Source organism: Penicillium roqueforti, assembly GCF_015533775.1.
Source record: "Penicillium roqueforti strain LCP96 04111 chromosome Unknown scaffold_09, whole genome shotgun sequence".
In the NCBI taxonomy this organism is placed as follows: Eukaryota; Fungi; Ascomycota; class Eurotiomycetes; order Eurotiales; family Aspergillaceae; genus Penicillium; species Penicillium roqueforti.
In genome coordinates this window covers 123,643-137,497 of record NW_024067573.1, presented here as the reverse complement: position 1 = coordinate 137,497, position 13,855 = coordinate 123,643, and the positions used below count along the sequence as shown (strand labels likewise).

Genomic DNA, 13,855 nt, shown 5'->3' with positions numbered 1-13,855 from the left:
CTACAGGAGCTGCTGATGGGCCCGCTCCTACCAAAAAGCCCCGCCTCGAAGACGAACCAGCGCGTCCCTACGCTCTACGGTTGACATGGATGCCGGCCGTATTGAAATCGCGGATGCCATTCCTGGGAAACGTTCGGCGGGCACGCTACAATGGGCCGGTCGACCCAATCTCTTCTGGTGGATTGGCTGGGTCAAGGGTATAGCGGCCGCGACGTTTACTCAGGTTATATCACAGGCTGATGCCAGATTCGAGGAATTGACCAGTGAATTTGAAATGGCGGTATATGCGGAGTTCACTTAGCTAGGGGTATGATAATGTGGCGCAAAGAATTCAGTCCAGAATGTTTACTAATTTCTCGCAAAATGGATTGATATGATTAATGTGACGTGATGACAAAAGTAGGCCTGAGGCATGTATATCACCTGACCTTATCATCCCACCTTATGCCTTGTATTTCAGGCACTCCATAACATCATCCCCCACCTCGGCCCCTCATTTTTGGCCAATGACACAAATGGACTTGTGTCTCCAAGAACCCCGGAGAACAGCTAGGAACAGCCAGGAATACTAAATCCGAGGCAACTTATCTTAATAGCCGACACGTTCCCTCCCCGTAACCAATGATCCAGGCTGACTCATCTCTCGCCCAATTCGCCGATGAATAATATACATCAGATAACGCCCAGTCTCGACGGTCTTTCTTGATAATCCATGTGGTTCGGTATCTTTCTTCTTCGGATCACCTCACTTCTCTTGTAAGGTACAGAGCCAGTCCCCACTTAGTCCCGATGGGCCGATATGTGTCAGCCGTGATATTAAATACTTGGACTTCTTCTCTTCCCCTCTTCTTCTTGTATCCACAATCTTAACCTCTCTCTCTTCCGTACTCAAACACTCAATTCCATCCTCAAAATGTCTACTAAGGGTTTCAAGTCCGGTGACGCCTTCCCCGACGACGTGGTGTTCTCGTGAGTAATTGAGCTAGCCCCTCTAATTGTGTCCCTCCACCTAACAGACTACCAACAGTTACATCCCCTGGTCTGAGGAGGCTGGTGCCATCACCTCTTGCGGTATCCCCATTAACTACTACGCCTCCAAGGAGTGGGCCAACAAGAAGGTTATCCTCTTCGCTCTTCCCGGTACGTGACCGCTCTTTAATGCAATCCCCTCCTCCTTCCTCTCTAGGCCTTCTGCGCAAGTTCTCGCGCTGACCGCCATCCCGCTCTACAGGTGCTTTCACTCCCGTCTGCTCCGCCAACCACGTCCCCGAGTACATCAAGAAGCTCCCCGAATTGCGCGCCAAGGGTGTCGACCAGGTCGCCGTCCTCGCTTACAACGATGCCTACGTCATGAGCGCCTGGGGCAAGGCCAACGGTGTCACTGGAGATGATATTGTATGTGATCTATCATTCTTCCCACCCATACCAATTTCCCCCCAAAAATTCACGGACTCAATTGACTGACTCCTGTCTTTTATTTAGCTCTTCCTCTCCGACCCCGACGCCAAGTTCTCCAAGAGCATCGGCTGGGCTGACGAGGAGGGACGCACCTACCGCTACGTGATCATTATCGACCACGGTAAGGTCACCTACGCCGCCAAGGAGGCCGCCAAGAACAGCCTCGTGCTCTCCAGCGCCGATGCTGTCCTCAAGCAGTTGTAGATTCACTTCTTTAAGACTGGAACTGGGTAAATGGACTGGCGCATTGTTTCATGGGTGATTGGGGAGTCGGACTGCGGTATTTGTGTTTAGCAGATATCCAGCATTGTTCTCCCCTCTGCTTTCAGCGGTTTTCCGAATTTTTAGATCGCCCTGTTGCTTGCTCTGTTACCTGAAGAGTGAAATACTTTTAATGAAGCCACGAGGTCATTCTTTTATCTCTCTCCGTTTCTTATCTAAGTAAAAGGCAGTTGTCTTAAGGTTAATTTGTTGTACAACGTCAGTACAGCTAGGAACTATACCTCCTCGTTCTGATTGGTGCGCTGCTTTGATAATGGACTATTAGTCGTCCGTGCTTAACGCCTCAATCGAGATCTAGATCATGGGCAAGCCAATTGACAAGCATCCAACCATATTCAGACACAGTTGGCACCATCTCTTAAGTGGAAGCAGGAATATATTATATTGTTCTCCGTAGGTCTTGCATCGGAAGTCCTGGGGATTATCAACCTCCATACTGAAGATTTATACTACGGATTGAAGGTTAGAATGGATACCCGGAACTTTCGAAATATACAACAATAATAAACATCGGATGAATATGGATAGTGCCATCACATGGATCAGATTGTCCAATTAAGTTGTTTGTAGTTGAAAGTCTTCCCCCAAAAGCAATGGATATACGCAAAATCATAGACACAGTTCAACGCCAACCTCGAAAAATCAAGAATTCCTCAAATTCGATTCCATGGCGACAGATTTGTTCTTCTTCCGATCTTCTTTCGTCCGCAAACCACGACTCAGCCCACCGCCAAGACCGCGCGCCAGAGATGCAAACGGCGACGAGTCCTGCCACACATCCAAATCGTGTTCGAGCTGGCCAACGCCCTTGGGGCGCGGATCCTCTTTTCGGTTAGAAACCAAGCCGACGGGCTCAGACTGTCGACGATGAGAGTGTTTCGCCTGTACAAGGCTGTGCTGGGTGATGGGTGCGTATTCTTTAGTACCAGGGGATGATACCGGCTCTAACAAGGGCATGGGGACATCAACGGCAATGTGTTCAGAGCACTGGCAGCCGCATCCTGTCGGACAGGTTGGAAGGAACTTGTTCTGGTCTGGATGGGCGAATGAGCTGTCGAATTTGTCGGCCGGTCGAAGGAACCATCGCCGGTGGCAGTCGAAACAGCTCACATGTCCGCAGCTCAGACAGGGAATCAGCATACCGTTGATCACCTCGCCGCAGATGACGCAGGGCAGTTTGGTTGGCAGTGGCTGCCGGGGCTTGCAGTTAGGGCATCGGCGGCCTGATGGTTTGCGCTGATTTCGCTTGGAGGGGGTATTCGGGGCTAGGGGTTCCTTATTAAAGACGGAGAGCTGCAACGCGTGGCCACAGCTGGCGCAATGGCGCTGGAAGTCAAGAGTTTGAGAGTTTGGCTTCGAATGTGGATCTTGCAATGCGGTCTCTTCGGAGCTAGTGCTGTTCCAGTAATGGCTTGAAGTCAAGTCGTCCACTCGATCAGCCACAGCTCCAATCTTTGTCACCTCGCTTTGTTGGACAGGAAGGTCCCAAATCGATAATAAGTTTGCATAAGCAGTGCGGTATGATCGATACAGCAATTCCTCATCTCTGTCAAGAAAAGAGTCTTGCGCTGGTCCGTCGCTTTCAAATGCAATTTGGTTCTTGTATGTGACCTTGAATCTTGCGGGTGGTGGTGTAGGCTCCGTTGGTTGATCGCTTTCGGTGTCGGACTGAGCCTGTGACTAGAGAGCAGTCGAGGTCAGACAGATCAAACTTTGCAGGCATCTCAAATCAAGATTAGAACTACTCACCACTTGTCCGGCTGCCACAACTGGGCTGTTGTGAGGAGTCGGCTTTTTCTTGTCCATTCTAGTTGTCGGCGGTGACGCAGATGACGGTCCGAATGTGAATGAACGAGATAATGAGGACGCCAGCACCGATCCAAACCCAGATCCACTTCGTGCTTGGGTTTGTTGATCAGGCGATGCAGCCATGGACACATTGTGGGTGGTATTTTTTCGATCAGCAGCGATGCCTCGTGGACGGGACATGAATGGAGGCGTGGTGCCTGTGGAATACGGGGGAGTGGAATCGAGACGCCAGATCTCACTAGAAGAGCGTGTCGAGGTCTGGGGCGGGGGCATAGCCTGGGCCTCTTTGAGAACAGATGAAGCTGGCGTCGCGAGTGGTGGCTTGGTTGAAATTGCGGATGGGACAGGAGGAAAATCTAATGAGAAATCCTGTCTCCCAGGCGTCTTTTTGGCTCGCTGATTCTCCAAATATCCCTCTTGGTTGGCTTCCAGTAGTACGCACGACAGCATTGCCACCATTTGCACATCCCCAATGCGCTCAAAGTGTTCGAAAAGAGCAGGGACAAGCCAATGACTGCCAAGAGGGTGGTCACCCCAGCGAATAACACTGCCCGTCAAGTCTCTATACAGCCCATCTTTTCCAAGATCACCAATTCTGCCCGCTTTTTTGCGCGTACGCCTTTGCGACAGCCCTGACCCAGGCAAAGTGCCAGGGCATTTTCGAACATGCAATATCAACTTGATTAGACCCCAGATTTGGGCCAATTCGTAGCAGCCAGCGTCAAGGGCAACAGCCGCGTTATGGGCGCATACATCTGTCCCTTTGCCACAGATGCGGTATTGACTCGCTAACTCCCGCTTGACGGGTAACATATCACTCAGATTATGAATAGATACGATATTCTGGGGTGCCTCTGATTTGACTGTGGCACCACCTCCAGTAGACCGCTGAGAATTATCTGTTGATCGCGGCCGGTGAATGCCATAGCTGCCGGCACTGCGCCATGTTCGGGATGCTGGGAAAGGTGTCGGTAGCCCAGAAAGGACGTCAGAGGAGCCCGAAGAGCTCGATGTATCCGAGTATGACTCGTCCGAATCATCCGATGTACCATCATCTGTGCTCGTTATCGTTCCGATTCCGCGTGGGCCGGGTGAGTTGGTATGCAACCGGCCGAAGCCTTCAAAAACTTTATCGCCTCGAGACCAACGAGTCATCTCTTTGAAGCCCATGTTCTCGAACAACTCGGCTGATTTATCCTTCTTTGGTTTCGGCGGGAAGAAGCAAATGAGGCGGCCGTCATTTGCCCAAAGCGCCCCGCATACTTTGGCCACAGGCACCATGACGTTGGCATTGACAGGGCGGAGTAGCTCAGAACTCATCCCCAGCTCTTGGCTCTGAGTCATGCCGACTTCATCCTCGTCGCTGGATTCACCTTCCAGTTCACCGTTGTTAGGGGACTTGAGGGTATCGCCAGTTTCACCCAATATCCACGCGACGCTGTCCTCCAGGCTGCTTTCGCCTAAAAGATAACGCACAGCACCTTCCAGGCACCCTCGATTCCGAGACATGTAGGTCTCAGCAATTGTACGCAATTCAGCGGTAGTCTTCGCAGCCCACTCATCGGTGACGGCTGCCGTCTTTTGGAATGCAAAGGTTGGGATAGCCGTCTTGGGATAGCTCGTTGGAAACTTGATATCAACCTTCAAAAACAAGGAGGCCCCGTCAGTACCCCAGGGCCCATTTAGAGAGATGGAAATCTTTCTTTGTCGGACATCAACTGAATCAAATGCAACCTTAGTGAACTTTTCACCAACCTGGCTGATTTCATCTCCTAATGTCTCAATGTCCCAGCCTGAGATCTTTACACCGCGCATCCAAGCAATTGGATTTGTATCGGCTCTTAAATTTGACCTGGGTTGCATGCCAACTCGATCAATATGGCCTCCCTTTATCCAACCCCGAGCGTACGGAACAGTAATGGCGTTCATCCCAGTACCTGCCGCGATATTCTGGTTCTGGTGGCCAACAGAGGAAGCCACGTCAACGTCATCGAGATCCAAATCTGAATTCACGTCGCGGAAACTCCGATATACGGCACCGAGTCGTGTCACAGTTCGCGTAGAAATAAAAGACTTGCCCTTTTCGTACCCGACGCGCGCCAGAATTTCAGGGTTGACTTTATGCAGACGAAGCTCCCTGTCTGTTCCCCACGTAACAAGTTGATATTCGCGATGGTCAATTCCATTCGCTACACCTCCGCGCGGTCTCCACAAGAACTCTTTGACTTGTCCCTTGTGTCCGGGAAAACTATGTACCAACGGTAAGTCGTCCTCTGGATTTGAGCCTTCTGCGGCTCGCCGGCTGTACAGGTGAAGGTCATTGTTGCCTCTCTGTGGCATTGCGAGCATACCCCATCCAAACGGCGTATTGCGTGCCCGCCACACGGGGAATGGTGTGTGAATTTGCTTTTCAGGAACATCTGAATCGTTGGTGTAGTCCCAGAACTTGATAGTTCTATCTAAGGAACATGTGACTACAGCACCGCGTCGAACACGATTCCAGTCGACTCCATAGATCTTGGTGTTATGTGCTTCGATCGATTTGATTGGGTAGGCGCCCATGCGGTCATCCCAAATTCGAAGGAACCGGTCATGGGAACTTGCAATGACATGAGGGTCTTGTCTATTCCATTTTACCTGCGTTGCGCCAGTAAACCAATCTGAGAATGAGACCGCTGGTCGCGAGGGAGCACGTAGGTCCCAGCAGTGCACGAAACTGTCCACGGAACACGTCGCTAAGATATCCGGATGGAATGCCGAGAAATTGATATCGGTAATTGCTCGAGAATGGGCGTGAAGAACAATTTCGATGGAGTTCTGCCATGTCTTCATAGCCAAATTCCAGACCAACGCTTTCTGGTTAGATGTACTGACAACCCACTGATCACGTGCAGCGAATGGAGACCACTGAACATCAGCTACCTCCCATGGTGTGTGGTGAGGGAGATACCGCGGTGGAGAATATGGCGAGTCTAGGTCGATGACATGTAGGCCCTCCTTGGATGCTAAAACGACATCGCGTCCACAAGGGGATATTGACATAGAACCCACCGGTTGCTCTACATGAAAGGAGCTGTCCTCTTCAAACGTCGGGCTCTCCATAGCCGATGTGAGAGGCCTCGGTTCCATCGAGCTAGACATGGTGACTGTGATTGCCGCTCTTTTAATCTCCGGTGTTCGTCGGGCCGCGATCTTGCATGAACGGGGGAGTCAGAGGTATATCCATGCATCCAACGGAAGACGATATATGCATTTAGGAGTGATTCACCTGTTCCCATCTTTCACATTGGCATTCGCTATCATTGTTTCATGGTTGGAGACTTATATCCTCGACTTGTCGCGAAGAACTGCACATGTGGAGAGTTGAGTTGCGATAACGCGATAAGCACAAGAGCGTGGCTGGTGCTGTGGCTGTGGCTGTCGCTGTGGGATTATGACATCACATGATCTCGTATACGGGACGCGAAATAACCCCGCCATGCAGGAGCCCCTCGGCCGGTTATGTCGAGATCTGGATTGTTTTTTTGGTTAACTTGCGCTTTACTCTTCTCTGTTGACTTTTCCGATTACATATTGTGATCCCACTCAACGTCAAAAGTGTGCGAGTTCCTGGTCTGCCTTAGGAACAGTCTCCTCAAATCAGGTCTATACGCGTGTCGATAAGCCGGTTCGCCATGGCTTTACCCAAGAGAATCATTAAGGAGACGGAACGTCTGATGGCAGAGCCGTAAGCAGCTTTTCTCTCTCAAAAGGTCATTTGCATGGCAGCTAACATGTCTTGCTTGGGTTACAGTGTTCCAGGCATTAATGCTGTACCCCATGACGATAACCTCCGCTATTTCGACGTCTCAATTCACGGACCTGCGCAATCTCCATATGAGGGTAGGCTCGCCCTTACAAAATCTTCCTGTCAATTGAAGTACTGACATATACAGGCGGTATCTTCCGACTTGAGCTCTTCCTGCCAGACGACTATCCTATGACCCCACCCAAAATTCGCTTCTTGACCAAGATCTACCACCCCAACATCGATCGTCTGGGTCGCATCTGTTTGGATGTCTTGAAGAGTAAGCCACAATTCGATTTATTCTCAAACTGGAAATGTCTAATAGTGTTTCTCTTTTTTTTCAGATAATTGGTCTCCAGCTCTCCAGATTCGTACGATTCTACTATCTATTCAGGCACTGCTCGGAGCCCCGAATCCCGATGACCCGCTCGCCAACGATGTTGCTCAGAGATGGAAGGACGATGAGCCTGCTGCGATCCAAACGGCAAAGGAATGGACTCGGACACATGCTATGGACTAAGTCCGTTGGTGCTATGTGACCACGAAGTGCAGATAACCCTTTCTATTTGCGATAGCAGGCATTCAATTACAAGCGTTTGTTATTAGGCAACCCTGTTGCTCTGAGTAGGATCACATTATCTGCTCCTTCCATTAATCTTGTCTCAAGTTATTCTGGCTTTTTCTAGCAGACCGTCAACCTCGCCCGCGTGTTTGACTTCCATCGGCCATTCTTAACGCATCCGCTATCATACATCTAATGTAGTCCGGTCACTTACAGTCCTCGCAGTGTACTGATCACTATATCGCTTGTTGCACAGCCGTGATCCTCACCTTGAGAATTATATATATGTCAACTTCATCCATTTCTAATATCGAACTCTGATAGGACTATTGAAGAAGATACTTACTCCAGCTGTATAGGCGTAGACGGTATACACATACTTCGCTTGAGCCGCTCTACCACAAAAGGTTCCAGCCCCATCTATAGTCCAGACTCGAAGGAAATTCAGCTTCATCGAGGGCCAGGAGTAGTTTATCTGTGAAAATTCCAAATTCCTTGCGCTTTTTGTTAGTTGAAATTTGAAATTTGAAATTTGCATGTCTTTTCATGTATTTTTTTCCACCTGCACTCTTAATAAGGCATAAATTGAAGCATATGTAATACGATTCGAATTAACTAGTTAACTAGTTAACTACATTATGCAACTATTCTGATCAGAGATCATATACAATCGAAGTACTAGAAAAAAGAGACATATCATGTGACCTTATCGATAAGTCGACCCGGAAAGGGCAGAGGTAGTCACGTGTCGCACTTTAGCGAGCACCCGCACCACAATTGGGTCAGTAACATCACCGCGATCCACGATTTACGACAACCACTCAACGCCAACCGACCCCCGTCAGCGCATCTCCATCCGTCAAGATGCGTACTTACGACGACGCCTTCAGCGGCCAGAAGATCTACCCTGGCAAGGTGCGTTTGCAAATCCCGTCGTCGCTTTTGGGGGGGGGAATTCTTGTGCGAGGGAACAACGGCATCACGGATTCGACATTCACTCTTCGACGTCAAAACTGTCGCTCTCCATCTTGCCGAACTACCGCACATGAATTTTGCCGTTTTCTTATTGCCGCTAGAAGCTAATCTTTGATGTTCAATGTTTAGGGCAAGCTATTCGTCCGTGGCGACAGCAAGATCTTCCGCTTCCAGCGTGGAAAGTCCGAGTCCCTTTTCCTTCAGCGCAAGAACCCCCGCCGCATCGCATGGACTGTTCTCTTCCGTCGCCAGCACCGCAAGGGTATCTCTGAGGTCGGTCGCCCCTCTCCTTGGATTATTGTTAGATTGTGTGGAGGGACAAAGGCCGAATTGAATGGTGACGCACAAACCATGAAACGGAGCAAGAGCAGGAATTATCACGTCACCACCATTATTCGGATCAAATGATGGAGAATGCGACTGCAGATTGCTGACCGGGTTATCTTTTTGGATATATAGGAGGTCGCCAAGAAGCGCACCCGCCGTGTTGTCAAGAACCAGCGTGGCATCGTCGGTGCTTCCCTCGATGTGATTAAGGAGCGCCGCTCCCAACGCCCCGAGGCTCGTGAGGCTGCTCGCAAGCAGGCCATCAAGGACGCCAAGGAGAAGAAGGCTGCTTCCGCCAGCGCCAAGAAGGCCGAGAAGGCTAAGATCGCCGCCTCTAAGGGCGGTGCCCAGCGCATCCAGAGCAAGCAGGGTGCTAAGGGCTCTGCTCCCAAGGTCGCCGCCAAGTCCCGCTAAATTTCTTTATGAAATAGTTGGGAATGGAGGTGTTCGGAAAGGAGCAGTGCTGTGATGGTTGCGATATGATGGAACTTACGGGCATCGGAGCTGGAGTACTGTCTGTGAGGACTGGCCTTGGGCCTTGACCTTGTTTCTGGAAATACTTTATGCAATACAATTTCATGCAGAAAAATGGGAACAAAGGAATCAAAAAATGAATCCCATGCGAGTATTAAAATTATATTCTTATCCAGTCTCCAGCAATGGAAAGTGTCTTGCTTTTCCCCTGGGGTATCATGTCTGCCAGGCCTACTCATGGGTTGCTAGATATGTATCCCTGTCGGATGTCAACGAAGTAATCCAGATTCTACCTCCAGATCTAAATTGAATTTCTTATTTTGTTTTGTCCTAAAATTTTCGCGTTGAATATACGGAAGGTATAACATAGGGTGCCTGGAGACAAAGCAAGAATGAAACAAACAGTGTTTAGTTTCAAATAGTTAAACCGAACCTTCTATTTCTGACCAGACAATAATTTTTCAAGTTGGATAACAATGATATATAATTGTCATGTTTCACGCACATCTATGCTTCAGACCATCTAGGTCTCCATCCCCGCAATGCATTAATTTCAAATTCTCGAGAGAAAGCAGATAATACAAACCCATCAGTAGTGTTACAAGCTAAGACGGGGATCGCCGCAATGGCAGAAGCACCATCATGATCACGATTGGTAGACCAAGCATTCCCCAGCCTTAGGACTTTCACGGTGCGCAATTGAGTTGCCAATAGTAGAGGGTGGATGCAAAATCCTACAAATGGCCCAATTGGGCCTTGTTGTGTGCCAAGGGCCATACCAATGACAATCAATTGGGGTTCAAATGCAACCAACGCATGGTTTGCGCATGTTTCTCGTGGGCAACGGCGACTCCCCGAATCCTCGGACAAAACGACCTAAACGCTATATCAAACAACCGGCGTGAACCACAAGGCGGGAGAAATAAAAAAAAAACTTGTATCAAGAAACACTCAGTAATAGTGCGCCATCTCGAGGCCAGCGCGCTTGAAGCCGCACTTGACATAGAAACCCTCATTGACTTCGGAACAGTCAAGAATGCTCTGTAAACAACAAGTCAGCAATGATAAGTATAGACGTAAGAGATAAAAAAACACATACCTTGTAGCAGCCAACATGGGCAGCAACAAAATCCAAAGCCTGGATAATTCTCAAACCAAGCTTCTTGCCCTGCTGATTTTTCTCAACGGCGATGTCCTCAATGTGCCCGACCATACCGAGCGAATGGATGAACTTGCGCTCAACAATCAGACTGCCAGTCCCGACGACTCGGTCTGCACCATCACAGACCACGAGCATGTAGTACTCATCATTGCGCGAGGTAATCCAATCGTACCGCTGGTTCCATGCCTCCTCGGTGATCTCGCCAACAGTTGTCAGCACGCGCAACACGTCCAGATAGCCGCGAGAGTAGTCCGAGCGGCGCATTGGCCGGATTGTGTAGTCTGTTGGCAAGAGGGAGATCACTTCAGGGGAGATGAGGGTGGAGGGGAAGAGGGGACCGTCGGTGACCGTCTCGTCCACTGAGGTAACGGTTGAGCTCATGATTGGCTTTACGGCCTCGGAGGTTGTGGTGCTTGGAAGGGCGTGTGCGGTCATTTTTGCAGTGAGAGTTGGAGAGTGGGAATGTTGAAAGTTGAAGAGTTTGGAGGGTTGAGGGTTGAGGGTTGAGGGTTGAGGGCGGTTGTTTATCAGGGGCCGGGGGAGATCGGCGGACTTGGAATTGAGGAAGTTAATGTGCTGAGGTGAACTTTGATATAACTGAGGAGAGATATAAGAGTTTCGAAGTGAAAAGACGAACTTTTCAAGATGGGAAATAAGTACTTGACTTCGAAGGGTTCAGGTACTCCGTTCTCCGTACAGCCCTGCAGGTGAGACACCGCCACTAAGGGGGCTTTTCTATTAATACCACATACTTCGTATAATATAGTGGATTCTTTTGTCTTTCTGTCTGGTTTTTTTTAGCATAATCTGCTTATTTCTGCATTGAAAAACTCCTAGGGTTATTGGATATACTAGTATTAAACCGATCTCGGCAACTCTGATTTACTAGTGTTCTTGATCGGCTTCGCGATCGTGCTATTTATAACCCCAAAGAAAGTTGAGGATCTACAACATACAAAAAAAGTGTATCGCATCACAACACAAAGCGATCAAACATAAATTCTTTTCAGTATACACATGCTATCGGAAATGGTCTATAATGTCACAGGACAGCACTGCTGTTCGTCTACAACTCCTTGGGAGCCAGCATCAGCTCGGGGCGGACATGCTTGTCGAACTCCTCGGAGCTGAGAGCCTTGAGCTCCATAGCACTCTCCTTCAGAGTAAGGTTCTTCTTGTGAGCGTTCTTGGCCACCTTGGAGGCCATGTCGTAACCAATTACAGGGTTCAGGCAAGTCACAAGCATCAGACTATCATACAGTTAGAATTTGCCATCAAAAGTAAGGGGGGGGATCAGAAGAGCATACCTCTCGTGGAGAAGGGAGTTAATCCGTCCCTCGTTGGCCTCAAGACCCTCCACCAAGTGGATACGGAAGCTGTGCATGCCATCAGAGAGGATGCGTACGCTGTGGAGCAGGTTGGCGATCATCAGGGGCTTGAAGACGTTAAGCTCGAACTGGCCGTTCATGCCACCGATGGTAGCAGCGACGTGATTACCCATAACCTGAGCGCAGATCATGGTGAGGGACTCGCATTGGGTGGGGTTGACCTTTCCGGGCATGATAGAAGATCCGGGCTCGTTCTCGGGCAGGCTTAGCTCGCCCAGGCCACAGCGAGGGCCAGAGCCCAGGTATCGCACATCCTGGGCGATCTTAAACAGGGAGGCGGCCAGGGTGTTCAGGGAGCCGGAGGCCTCGATGATGGAATCGTGGGCAGCTAGCACCTCGAACTTGTTGGGGGCGGTCTTGAACTCGGTGCCAGTCAGCTTGGTGATCTCGGCAGCGACGGCCTCATCGAAGCCCTTGAAGGTGTTGAGACCAGTGCCGACAGCAGTACCGCCCTGAGCCAAGAGGCGCAGGTGAGGGAGAGAAGACTGGACACGCTCGATGTTACGGTCGAGCTGGGCGACGTAGCCAGAGAACTCCTGGCCAAGAGTAAGGGGAGTGGCGTCCTGCAAGTGGGTACGACCAATTTTGATAATATGTTGGAACTTGTCGACCTTCACCTGGAGGGCATCACGGAGTTCCTTGAGGGCAGGCAGAAGGGACTGCTCGAGCTCAACAACGGCAGCGATATGCATAACAGTGGGGAAGGAGTCGTTAGAGGAGGCGGACATGTTAACGTGGTCGTTGGGGTGGACGGGCTTCTTGGAGCCCATGGTGCCACCGAGGATCTCAATAGCACGGTTGGAGATGACTTCGTTGGAGTTCATGTTGGACTGAGTGCCGGAACCAGTCTGCCAGACGACCAAAGGGAAGTGGTCCAGCAACTTACCCTCGGCGACCTCAGCAGCGGCCTGCTTGATAGCCTCGCCAATCTTGGGGTCTTATGCAAGTCAATAACCTGACGATATCTGATTACGCAAAGCTTCACATACCAAGGCCATACTTCATGTTCACTTCAGCAGCAGCACCCTTCAGGATACCGAAGGCCTTGATCAACGGGGCGGGCATGCGGTCCTGGGGCTGGTTGATGTCGAAGTTTTTCAGGGAGCTGCATCCATCAGCGACCTTGTTCGTTTCTTCCCTTGTAACATATCGATTTCACGGGTCGTCTTACCGCTGGGTCTGCGCACCCCAGTACTTGTCTCCGGGGACCTATTGAAATCCCCATTAGTTCTGTGCGGCACCATTGCTGCGCCAATATCACTCACCTGGATTTCACCAAAGGCATCGCTCTCGGTACGAGGGTCAACAGACTAGGTCACACACATCAGTTTGTCTGCTTGTCTACCGCGCCCTCTAAGCAGCATACCATTCTGACTGTAGTTCCAAAAGAACGCTTGTTGGAGAAAGTGTTCAAGGATTGAAGGCGGGGGAACTGAACGAATTGCCGGGTATTAGAGCTCAGAGACCGGGTAGCAAAGGGCGACAGAACGCTGCGAGCTGCGGGGGTGGCTCTGGCCGCATGTGTCAGGGTGGCCATAGAGCGCACCGCGGCTCGCGAGGAAGTAGAATTCATTGTGTGACAATTGAATTTGTAGCTGTACGAAAGAGGATATACAAAGGTTCCCACTAAG

At 50.1% G+C, this 13,855-nt stretch overlaps 6 protein-coding genes across 6 annotated transcripts; 3 read left to right on the top strand and 3 right to left on the bottom strand.

Annotated features, from left to right (window-relative positions):
* Nucleotides 1–913: 913 nt before the first annotated feature.
* Nucleotides 914–1,662, top strand: LCP9604111_4390 (peroxiredoxin family protein; the record flags this gene model as incomplete). Its single annotated transcript, XM_039072084.1, has 4 exons — nt 914–969; nt 1,028–1,140; nt 1,232–1,395; nt 1,483–1,662. 4 exons carry the CDS (start codon nt 914–916, stop codon nt 1,660–1,662), a joined length of 513 nt encoding a protein of 170 aa, XP_038929432.1.
* Nucleotides 1,663–2,382: 720 nt separating this feature from the next.
* Nucleotides 2,383–6,690, bottom strand: LCP9604111_4389 (Mtc5p; the record flags this gene model as incomplete). The annotated part of the gene is made up of 2 exons (XM_039072082.1): nt 2,383–3,420; nt 3,490–6,690. 2 exons carry the CDS (start codon nt 6,688–6,690, stop codon nt 2,383–2,385), a joined length of 4,239 nt encoding a protein of 1,412 aa, XP_038929431.1.
* A 533-nt stretch (nt 6,691–7,223) lies between these two features.
* Nucleotides 7,224–7,856, top strand: LCP9604111_4388 (E2 ubiquitin-conjugating protein UBC13; the record flags this gene model as incomplete). The annotated part of the gene is made up of 4 exons (XM_039072081.1): nt 7,224–7,276; nt 7,343–7,431; nt 7,485–7,616; nt 7,681–7,856. The coding sequence occupies 4 exons, from the start codon at nt 7,224–7,226 to the stop codon at nt 7,854–7,856; spliced, it is 450 nt and encodes a 149-aa protein (XP_038929430.1).
* A 906-nt stretch (nt 7,857–8,762) lies between these two features.
* Nucleotides 8,763–9,614, top strand: LCP9604111_4387 (60S ribosomal protein eL24; the record flags this gene model as incomplete). Its single annotated transcript, XM_039072080.1, has 3 exons — nt 8,763–8,813; nt 9,003–9,146; nt 9,333–9,614. The coding sequence occupies 3 exons, from the start codon at nt 8,763–8,765 to the stop codon at nt 9,612–9,614; spliced, it is 477 nt and encodes a 158-aa protein (XP_038929429.1).
* A 1,011-nt stretch (nt 9,615–10,625) lies between these two features.
* Nucleotides 10,626–11,271, bottom strand: gup1 (glucosamine 6-phosphate N-acetyltransferase; the record flags this gene model as incomplete). The annotated part of the gene is made up of 2 exons (XM_039072079.1): nt 10,626–10,715; nt 10,774–11,271. 2 exons carry the CDS (start codon nt 11,269–11,271, stop codon nt 10,626–10,628), a joined length of 588 nt encoding a protein of 195 aa, XP_038929428.1.
* A 631-nt stretch (nt 11,272–11,902) lies between these two features.
* LCP9604111_4385 (class II fumarate hydratase) lies at nt 11,903–13,797 on the bottom strand (the record flags this gene model as incomplete). The annotated part of the gene is made up of 6 exons (XM_039072078.1): nt 11,903–12,086; nt 12,144–13,161; nt 13,214–13,329; nt 13,396–13,433; nt 13,490–13,534; nt 13,591–13,797. 6 exons carry the CDS (start codon nt 13,795–13,797, stop codon nt 11,903–11,905), a joined length of 1,608 nt encoding a protein of 535 aa, XP_038929427.1.
* Nucleotides 13,798–13,855: the final 58 nt, after the last annotated feature.